We start from the raw sequence: 17,728 nt of genomic DNA, 5'->3' as shown, positions 1-17,728 counted from the left end.
AAGGAAAACTATACCTCCAAAATGAATACTTGAGAAACAGATAGTTTATATCAATTTAAGTGGCATATTAAATAATCTTAAACTATTATTTATATATTTAAGTAACTATTGCCCACTATTTTGTGATGGTCTGTGTGCGGCCTCAGAGATCACCTGACCAGAAATACTACAACTCAAACTGAACAGGAAGTAGTGTGGAGGCAAAAGACAGAACTCTGTCTGTTAATTGGCTCATGAGTATGGTTTGTTTGTGTGCACCGTGAATCCTACATGCTGCCCTTATTTTTTAAAATGGCACTTTTCTATTTATGATTACCCAATGGCACATGCTACTAAAAAAGTATATTATGAAAATGGTTTATTTACATGGAGCAGGGTTTTACATACTGTATGAGCTGTTTTATGCAATATATTTTTATAGAGACCTACACTGTTTGAGGGGTATAGTTTTCCTTTAAGGCACCTCCACCCAGCCCAACATACTTATGACACTACAAGCACTATGCAGAAAGAGTAGTGTGGATCAGTCATGCTAGGAGCATTGTGATCCACAAAGGTAAACAATACTCAAGTCTACAAAAGGATTGTGCTGCCATCAGTGACACCAAATTTAATCTAGCTGTGCATTCCTCACCCGTAACACTGGCACTCTCCCATAAATTATTTGAATGAATTACTTCAATTTACAGACTCAGGCAGAGAAAGATACGATTTTTTATTATCTTATTTCAATATTATTAGATTTTTGGATGAGGTTGCACACTTTATGCAATTACAGTGCTGGTTTTATTTTAAATTCTTATAAATTCAAGGTTGATTGCATTCTGTACATATGATGTGCTTAAGTCAAGTACGGTTTCTGGTCATTGAGGTTATCACAGGCAGAATTGCCTTGCTGCTACACCATTATTGAAGCTCAATATACACAAAATGCTCTCTTTCTATGCTAAGCATTTTTTATTTAACATGAAATTGTTTATGGCAACCAAAATAGGGAAACAAGTTCACATCAAAATTCATGGCTTGTTCACAAAGAATTATCATACAGCTCAGCATTAGATGTTTGTAGGGATTATACAACATCAAAATCCCAAACTGCTTCAACATCCCTATTTAGTTTAGTGGTAAAAAGCTGGAATGTAAAATTTAGCTCTGCACAGTCCTGACGTCAATCAGCATGAATAAAAATAGCGTGGATTTTTGCCTGAAATAAAATCGCTGTGCCCCTTGTGCCGAGTGTTGCGAATGTATGACTGTCCTGCCAAAATAGCATTTCTCATAAAAGTCTCCAAATATAAGTAATGCAAACGATGTAAGGCTTTTCCATGCATCATGGGTATGACACAGTTCTAAATTGAAAAAAGTGTAAGCAATACTGAAAGGAGAAAGCCTATGTGGTCTTTTTATTTATAGTTCATACAATGTAAAAAAAAAAAAAGTTGCGTCAAACTTAAAGCAATCCAAAAATAATTGTATTAAATTAAGACGCTCTTCTTGTAAACATTACGCCTCAAAGCATGGCAAGGGTTACAAACTCTATAGCTACAGAGCCTTCCTTTCTCTATAGTTACTTGAACCATAACGCCGCTTTAAAAATGCTAGGGGCTTTTGTCAAAAGGTTTCTATTACAATGGGTGAGGTTCCTTTTACAGTGCCTTTTCCAGCCTGGTAGGAAGAAAAAATAGCCTAAGTCTGCCCCCAACCTTCCTGCTGTAAAAGAAAATCCTAGGTGCTTTTGTCAAAAGGATTCTACTACAACTGGTGAGGTTCAGGTGCTGGCAAACCTCCAAAAACTACTGATGGGGTGGGAGACTATTGATAAATAATAGAACCCCACATAATAAATCAATACTGACTTGATTCCTACAACAACAAGCAGGAACTAGAACTGACTTTAGAGAAAGAAAGAAAGAAAGAAAGAAAGAAAGAAAGAAAGAAAGAAAGAAAGAAAGAAAGAAAGAAAGAAAGAAAGAAAGAAAGAAAGAAAGAAAGAAAGAAAGAAAGAAAGAAAGAAAGAAAGAAAGAAAGAAAGAAAGAAAGACAGGTAAGCACATTTCCCATTTATATGAAATGCTTCTCTGTACTGTAACTTGACTCATACTCCTTAGCTGAGTGCTCTATGAAATTTGATTTTGACATCTATGATCATCGTCTACTTGCCAGGTCTTTTCGGTTTACTGCAGCACAAGGAATCAATCATGAGAATTAATGATGGAATATGTGCTGAAAGAAGAGATATCAAAAGTAGAGGATGGAAAATATTGTCTGTAACGACATGAGGGTCTAGTACAAGGATTTACCAGTCTGATGCAGGGCATAGCAGGGCACTGCAGAACAGCCATCATAACACTGTCAGTATTGTTCCATGGTATTGTGCCCATGTTAACAATGATAAATCATAAACAAGTCAAGCTCATTATTAGTAAAAGTATAATTGACATACCATTCACAAAACGTTTCCGCAGCTGGAGCTTGGGGTGACACAGATCACTGTCTTGGGGGGGGGGAACCATTTTGTGGGAGATAGTGCCATTTAACACATCTGGAATATGCCTTCTTGCTTACCTGAATGCTGCTAGTGTCATCATTTCTTTTCTGTCTGCTTGTTGATTTTCAGATATACTCTTGCTAAGCTCCAGTGGCGGAAGCATTTTGTAGAAGGTATGTTACTGATACTGTTACTAAAATGAGTTTAACATAATACTGATTAATTGCAGTGTTCTTTTGGTTCCTCTGGAAATAGAAATTGAATAAAGGCACAATAGAATGAAACCTCTGATAAAAAAGTGAACAGTAATAAAGGTTAAAAGGTGTTGTTAACCTTCCAACACTTTTTTTCAGTTCTGTTCGTTTCAGATAAAATAAAGACTTTTTCCAAAATACTTATATATTTTTTATTTGTGATGGTTTTTCTAATATTGAAGTGGAAAGTTACTTTTTTCACCTTCTTATGTCTTTCTAAAGCAGTTCTGGTGCTGGAGTTGATACGTTTCTAATCTTTGGCCCTGCTGAGCAGAATCCCTGAATTTCATTAAAGGCAACTGTTAGAATTGATACAATACTTAATCCCACAGATGCTGCTGATAAATGAGAATGAAATCAGTTAAATGTACCAAATTGTAACAGTTGAGAATCTGCACCTGCATTACTAAACTGCCAGACTGAAACACCATAGACATGTGCATTAAACAGTAGAAAAGAAAAGATGGAAAGTAATTGAAAAGAAGCCTTTATTTCTGGTGAATCTGAAAACAACTCAACTAAAAAAGGTGGAAGAAGAACAACCCCTTTAACAACAGAACTTAATTTTTTTAATTACAGGCAGGATCCCATATCTGTAAACCCATTATCCAGAAAGCTCCAGAAGGCCTTCTCTCATACATATCACATCATATAAACAGGGGGCTCAGAGTAGTGATGTGCGGGCAGACCCGATACACGCGGGTGTCGTGTTTGGGTCGACTTCTGCATACAATTGTCCGGTCGCGGGTTGCGCTCTTCCTTCTGTGCTCCCTGCCCGCTCCTGCCTCCCGTGAGTGTTTTTTTGTAAGATACATGGCGCATGGCCGAGCCCCTTCCGCAACATCACTGCTGTGCAGGTCTATAAATTTGGAGGCGCGCTGGGTTAGCGTCAGGTGTGGGTGGTGGTGGAGTGGATTAGAGTCGGGTATGGGTCGAATTTTTCCTGACCCGCACATCACTAGTTCAGAGCAAAACAGTCCAATTCCTGTTCTTTCAACCAGTTTAACAAGAACAAAATCCTCCCTTCCGCCACAGGCTTCCTCCAACGGTCTCCCTCCTGATAAGGTTGCCCTTATTATATTTACACATATCATATCTAATACATAGTTAAATCTTACATAGTTAAATTGGGTTGAAAAAAGACAAAGTCCATTAAGTCCAACCCCTCGAAATGAAAACCCAGCATCCATACACACACCCCTCCCTAATTTCACACAAATTATATATACCCATACGAACTATAGAGTTTAGTATCACAATAGCCTTTGATATTATGTCTGTCCAAAAAATCATACAAGCCATTCTTAAAGACATTAACTGAATACATGGTTGTATATCACTGTAAGCTAGATCTTTCTTTCTTAGCAGAAACCATAATTATATATTTTAGGAAAGTACCAAAAAGCTTTAACAAACATAACATGTTAAATTATGCCTCTGTTCAAGGATGGTCTCATTATACAGAACTAGGTGAACGCTCAATCAATACCTACTGTTATTGAAACTGAATACTCTCTTCTAATTGGTTCTTGTGGGAAACCACCCTAATCCACCTTAAAGCATAATCATTAACTGATTCTGTAAGTTGTTGGTCCATATATAAAGGATCTGTTCATCTATATGGTAGAACAGAACAAATAGACAGAACAAAGACTCCTGGTCTGAGTCTGTTCCCTTGCATGCAATCTTCCTGCAGTTGAAACCCCTTCCTGTACTTATAGACGACCCTAACACTCCTCACACCATTAGTTAATTTGTAAAGTGTCTCTTAGTGCACTACTGTGTAGCAGGGTTGGCAGGTACCATCTCACACCACTTTAGGGCAAATTTACTAAAGAGCGAAGTGTCTAACGCTAGCGAAAATTCGCCAGCCTGACGTCATTTCATTACTTCGCTGATTTACTAACGGGTGCTGGCGTAAATTCGCTAGCAAAGTGGACCTACTCTAGCGCTACTTCGTACCCTGTAGCCAGGCGAAGTTGTGCTATGGCGAAGGGACGTAACTACGCTAATTCACTAACTTGCAGATTTTACTGAACGTTACCTCTTGTGCCAGACTTGCCTTCGCCACCTCAGACCAGGCAAAGTGCATTAGAGTAGATTGGGCTTGCTTCAAAAAAAGTCCCAGTCCCAAAAAAAGCTGGTGTCTTTTACTTTTTAAGGGTACTAGGCTGAAAAAGATTGTAAATTTTTTTGGGGGTACACTCCTTCCCCCCTACATTTCCTAACATATGGCACCTAAACTTACAGTGGGCACATGTATAGGGCAAAATAACAACTCTTTTATTTTATGAAGCTTTCCCAGGCTTGTGTAGTGTAAGTATTTGCTGCTACATATACGTCCATTGTACTTTAACCTGGCGCCGTATGCAAATTAGGTTACGCTAGACGCTAGAGTAACTTCACTTTTCTTAAGGAATTAACGCTAGCGCAAATTCGCTACCTTTCACCTCCCTGAGCGCAACTTTGGATTTTAGTGAATTAGCGGCGCCCTGTCGAAACTTCGCCTGGCGAAGTGTGGTGAAGCCAATGCTGCCGCAACTTCGAAGGTTAGGAAATTTGCCCCTTTGAGTCCTCCATTGTTTAATCGGCAACATGGAGAACATGCAGTTAAAGCCAGGTCTGGATCATTTTGAACTGCACATGCTCCAGCGGTGATCTTCAACAGAAAAAGAGCCAAAGTGGTGTGAGATGGCATCTGCCCACCCCCACTACATACAGTGGGTAATATGCCCCTTCTGCAATGTGCTCATGTAAAGGAACAGTAACAATTCTTGGGTATTTTATTAGTAATAGAGCTCATGTTTCTATTTTGGAAAACAGAAATGAACACTTTGTTTCCTGGGTAAGCATACTGCTATGTAAAGCTTATTCCAGTAAAGTGGGAAGTCATCTAAAATGCTTTATTCCTTGTAATGTTATCACTGGAATTTGCATTATGGATGGTGTGGTCTCACTGGGAGGAAGGCTGCTAATGCAGCTGTAAGAGCCATGCAGGCAGTGGTGATCCCATGCATCACTTAATATTTTGTGTTCCCAGGTGAGCAATTTAGAAGTGGCATGTATATAAATACTAATATGATTTAAGACAGCAAACTATCAGACTGAAAACTATCTTGCTGAAAAAAAAAGAAAAAATTTTGCTGTTAACATTAATCACTGCCATACAAACTCAGATTACAAATCCCAAAATGCTGTGAATTTTAAAGACAGCAGAATGCAACAAATACACGCAAACATGTATCGTGTCATGTAACTACATAGGTTATAAGAAGGATTATATTGTACAGATTTCATAGTGGAGGTCTTTCTGGCTCATTTTATCCCTCTGTCCGTGACGTGTGGGTTGACCCGAAATCCTCAGTATTGGAGGTTATGGTTGGGTGTGAGTCAGACTGGAGTACACGCCTCCTCTGCTCCCTTGGAACCAGAGGTACACACAGAAGTAGCACACAGAGCAAAAAGATGCAGGTACAGGTTGGGTGTGGGTCTTACAGTGGCAACATTTTGCAGTTTAGGGTCGGGTGCAAATTTCGTTTTTCCTGACCCACATATCACAACTCTTCACCCTAACATCTCTGGTTTCTCTCCAAACCATACCAATATCTTGCATTTTGTTATTTCGTTGAAATAGTCTGCTTGGGTTTATGGTCTCCGTTTGCTTGTGTGGGTCTCCTCCCTTACAGGGCAATGGACTCACTTAATGGATAAGGACCTCAGACTGAAAGTACCTCTAAGGCAGAGGCTGATGTGAATGATGTGCAATGTTCATACCTTCAGAATGAATAATTAATACCGTATATACTCAAGTATAAGCCTGAGTTTTTCAGCCCCCAAAATATGCTGAAAAACCTCTACATCGGCTTATACTCTGGTCAAGCGCAAAAACCGTCGCCGGCGTCCAAGAATAGTCGCCGGCGTCCAAGAATAGTCTCCAAGAATATTCGCTGGCGTCCAAGAATGGTCGCCAGCATCCAAAAACGAGACGCCGGCACCTCCAATGGGAGCAGAAACCCTCAATTTTTTGATTGAAACTTACCAGAAGCTGCTGCATTTCTCACCCTCGGCTTATACTCAAGTCAATAAGCTTTCCCAGTTTTTGGAGGTAAAATTAGGTACCTCGGCTTATACTCGGGACGGCTTATACTCAAGTATATACAGTAAAAGGAACATTTAAATCTTAAGTGACCTATCGCAGAATCTTAGAAGTGACCTATCAAAGAATCTTACCAAATTATATAGATCAGTAAGTATTGCCCTTTAACATAATTTCCCTTTAGCCACCATTTTGTGATGGTCTTTTTGTCACTCCCTGATCACCTGACAGGAACTAATGCAGCTCTAACTGTTAAAGGAACAGTTCAGTGTAAAAATAAAACCTGGGTAACTAGATAGGCTGTGCACAATAAAAAAAAATTCTAATATAGCTAGTTAGCCAAAAATGTAATGTATAAAGGCTGGAGTAACTGGATGTCTAAGATAACAGAACAGCCCACTACTTCCTGCTTTTCAGGTCTCGAACGATGAGTTAGTCAGCGACTTGAAGGGGGGCCATGTGGGACATAACTGTTCAGTGAGTTTGCAATTGATCCTAAGCATGCAGCTCAGATTCAAAAGCAACAGTTATGGCCCATGTACCCCCCTCCCTCAAGTCACTGACTGGTTACTGCCTGGTAACCAATCAGTGGAAACAAAGAGAGCTGCAAAGCAGGAAGTAGTGTTCTGGCTATTATGTGAGACATCCAGTCACTCCAGCCTTTTTCATTACATTTTTATATAGTTTACATATATACTAAATATATTGGAAACATTTTTTATTTTGCACAGCCTATTTACATAGTTTTTATTTTTATACTGAACAATTCCTTTAACAGATAGAAGTGTGGGAGTAAAAGATAAAGCTCTGTTTATTCATTAGCTGATGTAATCTAGCATGTAGGTGTGCCCGTTGTTTGTATGTAAGCACAGTGAACCATTCAGCCCTTACTACTTAAAATGGCAGTTTTCTATTTAAGATTATCTAATGGCACATACTACAATAAAAGTATATTTTTTATGACAACAGTTTATTAGTTATATATTTACTGTTATATATATTAAGACACCTGTATTGTTCAGATATAGCTTCCCTTTAAGTAAACATTAAATCATATTTTGATTTTAAGAGAATGCTATTTACGTAGCATAGGGCATGTGAATATCTTCTGTCATAACATGGCTTTTGCTGTATCAACAGATCAGTTACTAATCCTGTTAGACTACCCTGCCACCTATTGGAAACCAACAAATTATGAGAGCTGCCTGCACTTCGTGAATTACTGGCTGTGAGATAACTGACAATAAATTGACTGAAAAAAGTATCAAAGAAATCTAAAGCAATACAGTGCATCCTCAGCACGCCATTTCATTGTATTATATAGAGAGAATAGTAACAGAAGTTGTTAAACTAATTAACATTTATTTTTATAACATCTGCATTACATTTTAATTCATTTCACTACACAATGAATTCCACATAATTAAAATGGCACATTTTCAGATTATTTCTGATACAAGAGTTCCCAAATTCTTAAAGACTATAATTTCAAAATTAATACTTAACCAACAAATAATTTAAAATGTGACCTATTAAAGGGGTTGTTCACCTATGAATTAACTTTTAGTACAATGTAGAGAGTGGTATTCTGAGACAATTTGTAATTGGTTTTCATTTTTTATTATTCGTGTTTTTTTAATTATTTCGCTTTTTATTCAGCTGCTCTCTAGTTTGCAATTTCAGCCATCTGGTTGCTAGTGTCCAACTTACCCTAGCAAACATGCATTGATTTGAACAAGAGACTGGTATATGAATAGGAGAGGCCCAAATAGAAAGATGAGTAAAAAAAAAAAAAAAGTGCAATAACAATACATTTATAGCTTTGCTGAGCATTTGTTTTTTTTTAGATGGGGTCAGTAATCCCAATTTTAAAGCTGGAAAGAATCAGAAGGCAAATAATTAAAAAGCTATAAAAAAAAAATACTGTAGACCAATTGAAAGGTTGCGTAGAATTGGCCATTCTATATCATACTAAAAGTTAACTGAAAGATGAACCACCCCTTTAAAAAGTCTTACCATATTAGAATATATATAATAATTCCCTTTTACATCTTTTTCCCTTGAGCCTCCATTTTGAGATGGTCTGTGTGCTCCCTCAGAGATCACCTGACAGGAAATAACGCAGCTCTAACTTTGACAGGAAGAAATGTGGGAGCAAAAGGGTAAAAAGATTGCAGTCAATTCACTGGCTATTGTACCCTAGCATGTATGTGTGCCCTTGGTTTGTTTGCATGCCCTGTGAATTGTACAAGCCAGGGGACGGCCCTTAGCACTCAAGGTGGCAATTTTTTGTTTAGGATTATACAATAGCACAGTTTCTTATATATAGCTGATGATACACTAGCTATATTAAAACCAAAGGCTAATTGATAAACATAAATTATTTAGGCCTAGGTTTGTGCAAAATAGGCAGATATTGGATTTCTTTCAACTCTGATAAGTTAATTTGCTTGCAGCAGAACATTTCCTGCTAACAGCAAGTGAAAATACCTGGAGGTCTAGTGGAGCGGCAGGGACACCCACCGCACTCCCTGCGCATGCACATATGCATGTTCTTTCATTTTCGGGCGTCATGGGTGATGTCATCGTTGCCGCAAAATTTAATTATTTATAGGGGCCATGGTCTGATTACGGTGTTTTGACCCCTGCCTGTCCCTGACTACTGACTGTACATTAAGTTTTGAGTTTCCGTACCAGACCAAGGCAACCATTTAGTAGTAAAGATCTGTGTCTCCAAAGATGTCCCAGTAGCTTCTCATCTTCTTTTCTGCTGATTCACTGCACATGCTCTGTGCTGCTGTCACTTACGGAGCTTAGGGACCCACTCACAATATACAGTACACATAAAATAGAAATGTCACAATATAAGGCTAATTAGTAATTAATACAGATACTTACTACATGGCAGCACAAAAACCAGTGCAAACAGCATCAGGATTTAATAATCAGCCCTGTGGCATCATCTTATATTACAGGACAACCTCATTTTCTGCTGGATAATTTGTGACAACCCCTAAGCTTAGCTTCTCAACAGCTGCTCAGAGCCCACTGAACATGTGAGTGTTCATTGATACTTTCTAAGATGGTGAAGTCCTGGATCATTGCTGCTATTGAGATGCTGAAAATTTAGGTTGGTGCAAAAGTTCAGTAGAGGTAAAATGTGATTTAAACCAATTTTTTTGTTTGACTGTCCATTTAAAGAAGGAGTAATATAATAATAAGCAATAAGGCTGGCACACTTGGGGGAATTCTCAAAAGTAGAGGAAGCATTTATTGAAGTAGAAGTAGTTTTAAAACTGGGGTAAATACAATCTCAATATTTGCAATATCTGCCACAATTCTCAACCGACACTTTTTAATTTTTTGGTTAAGTTTACAGGCACTTTTGTGAATATGTTGGTAAAAAAAAGGACATTTTCTCCTGGACATTTTCAAAATGGAGTAAAGCTCAGTGTAACTCCATGTCCTTAGCTCTGAATTGCTTCCTCCAAGCTGTGGCACTATAGGGGAGTACTTTACATATACTATATATGGATATTAGCATTCTATTGGCAGACACATACACAAACATTTTCAGGAGGTTTTACTTCCCCATAACAGGAGACTGGAGATGAGAAATGACATGAAATGGTAGGTGATAAAGCAAGTGTTCTCACATATTGGCCTTTAAAGAGGCAGGGAATCACTTTTCTGAAAGGCACAATTATTAGTACAAGGTACAGCTACAGCTAAGAGTCACCTGATGACATTCTGACAAGTTTAGGAAGAGCTAAAGACAAATTCACAAAAATGTTGCTAAGATATCATTTAAAATCCTGTACAAAAGACTAATGGTGATAGAGGTTTGTGAATATGGTGGGAAATTACACTAAACAACACAAAAAAACATTCCTGCATGTTAAAAAAAATTATATATATATAGCACGTTCAGCATGCATTTTAATAGATGCTGATGTGTAACGGCCCTGTTACAGGATCCACTGTTCTAGGACCTATATATAAATTACATAGTACAAATCTCTGATGTGCAAGTAAAATAACATCTGGACAATTTATTCAATATATATCTGATTTATTCAAAATCAACAATGAAATGTTCTTACCTTTGAATCCTTGGCATAATAGAGGGTTCTGCCACGCAGCTTAAAATAGCGTTTTTTCCATCTCTGAAATGAACTGGTCTGCTTCAATAATAATCCCTCTTTGATACTTGTCTGGAAAGTAAACAAAAAATACAGGATTGTCAAAATGGAACGAGCACATTCATCTTTTTCCTGAGCCACACGCATGAATACCAACAAGATGACAAAAGAGAGGGGGGCCTTCTTCAAGTTATTTGCAAAATACACAGCCATCCTGAAAGAGTGTATTAAATATTTAGGGGGTTATTTATCAAAGGTTGAATTTTAGTCTTTTATATACCTCGAATGAACTCTAATGAACTCACAGCTCAAATGATTTCTAATTTAAGAAAAAACGAGGATGGAAAATCGTAAATTTCTAAAAATTCTAGTTTTTTTAAAAAAAAAAACTTGAAAACTCTGGGGGGGTTTTTTAACCAGAAAAAGTGAGTTTTGACAAAAAAAAATCAACAAGAATTTTCATGGACAACACAAAGTCAGGAATTCACAAAAGCGGTGATACAGAGACAAAATAAAAGGAGACAGATTTGTTGAATTTCCAACCATATTTACAAAACCTTGATCTACATTTTTGTGAAGGTGTCATTTAAAGGAATTGTTCAGTATCAAAATAAAAACTGGGTAAATAGATATGCTGTTCTAAATAAAAAATGTTTTTTATATAGTAAGCTAGCCAAAAATGTAACTGCCTGTATTCCTTTCATTATGATCCAATCATTGGGCCCTAGGGCCCACGATCGGATCAGCCCAATATTATCCGCTTGTTTGGCTGCATCGCCCAATGAGCAGATCTCTAAGGGGCATATTTATCAAGGGTCGAATTTCGAATTGAAAGAACTTCGAAATTCGAATTCAAAAAGACCAGCCAAAATTAAGTCAAAGTTTTTTTAATGGTCGAATAGGTCAGTTTTCGGCCGAATTAGAATCGTACAAATAGAAGGAATAACGAATTTCGATTCAACGTTTTTCCCAAAAAAATCAAAGTCCACCAATTGACTCCGAATAGGTTCTAGGTCCCCCATAGGCTTAAACAGCAATTCGGCAGGTTTTAGAAGTCGAATTTTAAAGAGACAGTACATGATAAATTTCAATATTCGAATTTTCGAATTTTTTTCAAATTCAAATCTAATTTGAACTATTCCCTAGTCGGAGTACACAAAAAATAGCTCAAAATTCTAATTTTTTTAATTTGAAAATTCACCTCAACCGTTGATAAATCTGCCCCTATGTGTTTGGTCACCTTTACTCAGAGTTAGAGAGCTGATAAGCAGGAAGCAGTGTTCTGTTAGACATCCAGTCATTCCAGCCTTCATAAATTAAATTTTTGGCTAGTTATTTTAGAAACATTTCTTTATTTTGCACAGCCTATTTACCCAGTTTTTATTTTTACATTGACCTGTTCCTTGACAGTTTCCAGATTTCGTCTCTCACACAACATTTTTCTGAAATTTGTCTTTCTAAACCCGTCAGTCATCAGCTTTCTCTCAGATCTTTGCCTTTTACTACTGATTGTGTGCTTCAGATAACTCGCAAGATAATGCAAACAATATGTGGTAAAATGGTTTTGCCCCTATTTTATGTTGGCAAGAAGCTACTTCTGTATATAAAATGGCATACAATATACTTTTGCTTGTTTATAAAAATGCTGATTACGTTGTTAAAATCATTTTTTTATCCCTCTGTTTTTGTCATTTTAATGACATATTCACAAATGTGTCTGTAAACAGCCAGATTCAGAATTTTGGCAGATGTCAATATGGAAACTGTATTTAAACCATGCTCACTAAAAAAAAATGCTCTCTCATTTTTGTGAATTCCCTCCAAAATCATACAAAACGTTTCTATAAAAGAGGGCAAGTTGATATGACGTTACCATTCACTCTTTAGGGATATAATGTCCTCCATTTCAGATGAGCAGTCAGAAAATAAGCTACTCTGGTTTACTTAGTCCGCCAAAAGCAGTTCTCCATATATGATAGTAGGTGGGTACAAATTTTGCAAACCATTGGACATTTTCAACTTAGCAATAAAAAAAACTGACCGTGCAGCTTATTTATACAGTGGTTATACAATTAGCATTTGCAAGGATTCTTGTAAAACATAACAAATGAGCTTCCCATTGTATTAATGGTATACAAAATTGTCAGCCTCGGTTTCTTCCCAGTGCTTTATACTCGAGTGAACAGCATAAATGTTATGACACACTTCTGTTTAAGCTAATTATAAGCACTGCTGTCTGTTCTGTTTTTATTCAAGATGAATAATAAAATTGCTCTGTTTGTGACAATGTTAACAGTTAACTATCTGGTGAGAGCTGCTTGCAATCTTCTGTATGGTGCGGAATTCTGCTCCTGAAATAATGCTGTGAGCAAATATGTAATTTCTGTCAGTCCTGATTTAAAAGTGAATAGTTATTAAGAGATACAATTATTGTTGTGATAACCCGTGTTTCCTGAACACTTCAAGTGTCCATACAATAAAGGACTTATTTATGAAAATTAATTATATATTCTTTCACCAAATTAAAAACAATATTTAGGTGGAGATTCTCTTTAATAAAAAATAAACCCTTTCTGTTGTCCAGAGCTTTAATGGCCCATGATTTTAGGGTACAACTACACGTACGATTTTTGGACGATTGTGCCGGATCCGATGCTCTGCTCCAAAATGCAGGCGTCAAGTCAGATGCAACAGAAAACAAGGTAAGAAATACAAATGTCGGATGGTGTCTCAAAGTTCATCTGACTCTACACCATCCGGCTTTGCTGTTGCCATGTAGTTGTACCCTTAAAGGGGTTGTTCACCTTCAAACTACTAGTTGGTTTCAGATAGATCACCAGAAATAACGATTTTTTCCAATGACTTTCTATTTTCTATGTGTGACGGTTTTTCTAATATTGAAGTGTAAAGTGTCATTTCTCTCCTTCTGAAGCAACTCTAAAAGGGGGGTCGCCGATCCTGTAAACTGTTCTAAATTGATACATTTAGTCGATACATTTCTTATCTTTGTCCCTGCTGAGCAGAATCTCTAAGTTTCATTACAGGCAGTTGCTAGAATTGATACAATAGTTGCTAATACTCCAGAGATGCTGCTAAGAAATTGATTAACTCAATGTTGCAAAATTGTAACAGTTTAGAGTCTGCGCCTAAATTACTGAGCTGTCAGACTCAAACACCAGAGACACGAACATTCACCTTTACACTTAGATTTTAAAAAATAAATAATGGAAAGTAATTGAAAAAAGTATTTATTTCTGGAGAACAATCTAAAATTGAATTGAAAAAAGTGTTTGGAAGGTGAACAACCCCCTTTAAGGATTCAGATTCAGATGAACACTAATATTACTACAGAATCATGCAAAAACAGCTGAGATTTAGTCAAATCCTGGAGGCAGGAATGAATAAAACATGAGTGAGTTTTTATTTATCAAGCTCTAAACTAATATTTTGATAAATCTGCCCCATAATGTGCTGTCCTCTTAGTAACTGCTGGTTAATAGCATTACAATTCGTAGCTAAATTCTAAGGTAAAATAGTCAGGTTTAGGAACGTCAAGTGACAATTACTTACAAAAACAGACCTCTCAGCAAAAAACAATCAGCATGACCTATAGGTAACTTTTAATGCACATTAATATTTAAAAAGTTTTTTAGTGTCAGTATCACTTTTAGGCAATGCTATGTTGCTGAAAATATGCAAATTTATTCTGTTTTAGAAGGCTTTCACAGAACTTTTGGGTTCTTATCAATCTATATAATATATCCCCGATTTTACGGTTTCCTAGAATTAATGTTTTTCTTTCTCTCTTTCCCATACAGGCAAGTGGCGTCTTTTTATTTCCTGGATTTTATACGGTTTTGCCACAGTCCACTGGGAGATGTAAAATCAGGGTTCTACTCTATCTCTCATATACTGATTGTTAGATAGATGTATTTATACATTTAGATATAACTATATATATTCAGTTCTCAAGTTGATTTTTCCATCATTAACTTATGCTACAGGCTTTTTATAGATAGTGAAAATGAAAAAAAGCATCATCAGCTGGACTTTCATCATTGACTTCTGAATGGAATAGTTAAGTGGTCTCAGGTGCACAAACAAAACAAAAAGAATTTGCAACCCACACAACCCATGTTGTTCAAGAGGCTGAAATAGATATGTTCGGATATAGCAAAATGAAAAAGTATTACATCTTCACTGCAGAGAGCCTTCCTTTCAGTGTTTTCATTTTTTCCCCTCATACAGTTTTAATAAAACCGTTTACGGACTTAATCGTAAAAAAATCTCTCGTTACCATGCAAGTGTTAAGGAACAAGTAACACCGAAAATTATGTCCAAGCGGACAGTATGCCCTGTGTGCCCTAAAAATATTAAAACCCAACGGCCCCTACTGATGCTTCTTGGCTGTGGACAGCACTTGCCTACATATTTTCACGATTACACAGTTCACCTCATCTCCAAGCACCAAAAATTTACAACACAAGCACGCCACATAAACAGTAATCACTTCAGTGTGCAGGCCACCGCATTTATATATACACACACACACACTGCAAAGACACTTACAGCAACACATCTCATCTTACCCACACCAAGGGCTGCCCAACAGCAAAAGGAGGACAGACATTCTAGGGCACCCAAGCAATTCAATTTCAATCAGCCCTCCATAGTAGATAACATCCATTATTGCAAGGCATTTAAAGGGGTGGTTCACCTTTTAAGTTAAATTGAAGTATGTTTCCATCTCTCCAATTCATATTCCGGTCTCTTATTCAAATCAATTGCTGCGGTAATTTGGACCCTAGCAACCAGATTACTGAAATTGCAAACTGGAGAACTGAATAAAAAGCTACACAAATAATAAATGAAAACCAATTGCAAATTGTCTCAGATTATCATACCCTACATCATAATCAAAGTTAATTTAAAGGTGGCCATCCCCTTTAATTGAAGCTGCTCAATATCAGCAATCAAGCAGCTGATACAGCAATGTTTAGCATTATATACATTCTCCAAGGTGACACAGAAAGGACCCTGTGTGAAATTACCCTCAAAAGGTTACCATCCTCCAGGATATTAACTCTCTGCATACCAGTGTATTTTTATTCACACCGGGGTTTGTGCAGTTTGCTGTTCAAGGGTCATTATACTAACAAATTAATTGGGTAAGATTCAATGTATAGCCGTGTTTGCCAGATCATAATTTTATATGCCCATTTATCATAGGTCGAATTTCGAATTCATGTGAATTTTTTTTTAACTCTAATACATTCGAATATACTCTAAATTCGATTGGGAGGTTATTTAATAAAAAAAAAATAGAATTTCTAAAATTCTAACTAATATTACCGACCCAAAAACTCGAATAAAATTTGAATCAAATTCGACTAAATGGGTATACTTTAAATGGGTCACTGGACCTCTCCCATTGACTTATACATAAACTCAGCAGGTTTCAGATGGCGAATAATCGAATTCGAATTGTTCCAAGGGTCAAGGTTTGATAAATCTCAATTTTCGAATTTGAATTAAAATTCAAATCAAGTTTGAATTATTTACAATTCGAATTTGAGAGTTTTGACCAAAAAAAAATAAATGTAATTCAAATTTACAATTCAACCCTTAGTAAATCTGCCCCTTCAGGATACTAGGCCACACCACCTTCTACCTTTTTGTTAGAAAAAGCTATATAAGGTTATAAGGAAGGCTGCAATAAGGCAGTCTAAAACACAGTGGCAGCTTAGGCAAGACTGAGAAGTAACATGAAACAATATAAGAACATAGTACCTTACTCAGGTCATGGAAAAAGTTAATTCATTTTTAACAATCCAATTTTTCAGGTTACAAACAGTTACCTCCCTCAGGGTGAACACTTCTCCTTGAGGAAGGTCACTGTTTGTGACTGAAACATTGGATTACATTTCTTTACAGTAAATTAACATTTTGCAAGATCTGATGAGTGCAGTATTATATCCATTGATCACTGATACTTTACCAGTTCCCAGGCTTTTTGAATTAAGGATGTGCTTTATCTTGTATTATATACAGAAAACTCCCAGCGCTTACTGTACACAAGGAGAAGTGACTCACAGCGGTTAACAGGTGCTTTCAAAACTGCTGCCAAAACTGCCCCTGTCCTATAGCCCTAAAACTGCAAATTAAGCCAGTATCACTTTCAAAGTAGCTTTGGCGCAGGACCACAATTATTATGTGTTATTTATATAGCACCAACACATTTACACAACACATTCACATCAATTTCTGCACAATAGGATCTTAAAAGAGAAACAAACCCTTAAAAAAAACCCTACCCCCCTATCCTACATAGACCCCCCCTCCTTCATCCCCCCCCAGCCTAGCTGCACCCTCCCCCCAGCAAATGCCCATAACTTTTTCTGTGCAGATTCTGTCCAGCAGAGTTCACCGCAGCCATCTTCTTCTCTTCGGTAATCTTCAGAATGAGACCGGCGAAGCGGCACATGCGCAGTTGGAGCAATTTTCTGTTGTGCGGCAACTGTGCATGTGGCGAAACTCACGAAAATTGACAAAGCGCCAGTCTCATTCTCAAGATTACCGAAGAGGCTGAACATGGCTGCCATGAACTACGCTGGACAGTCTAAGCAGGGTCCATTTTTATGAGATGTCGGTTTATGCTTTTGAAATGTATAGGAGGAAAGTGCAACTGGAGGTCCCCCATACAGACAAGGGAAATGGACAACATTCACTCGAGCATATCTTCAATTGC

General features: G+C 37.2%; 1 protein-coding gene across 8 annotated transcripts in view; it reads right to left on the bottom strand.

The window, feature by feature from the left end:
• The window catches only part of LOC108707541 (diacylglycerol kinase eta), a 157,941-nt gene that overhangs the window by 64,214 nt on the left and 75,999 nt on the right, over positions 1-17,728 (bottom strand). For all 8 annotated transcript variants that reach the window (XR_005965501.1, XR_005965502.1, XM_041582467.1 and 5 more), the window contains one exon: positions 10,942-11,052. Coding sequence is in view for 6 of the 8 variants with exons in the window: in XM_041582467.1 (XP_041438401.1) it covers positions 10,942-11,052 (111 nt within the window). In the remaining 2 variants the exon portion in view is untranslated. The remainder of the gene's footprint in view (positions 1-10,941; positions 11,053-17,728) is intronic.

Source organism: Xenopus laevis, chromosome 2L (assembly GCF_017654675.1).
Source record: "Xenopus laevis strain J_2021 chromosome 2L, Xenopus_laevis_v10.1, whole genome shotgun sequence".
Lineage (NCBI taxonomy): Eukaryota > Metazoa > Chordata > Amphibia > Anura > Pipidae > Xenopus > Xenopus laevis.
This window is presented reverse-complemented; position numbering and strand designations above follow the sequence as displayed.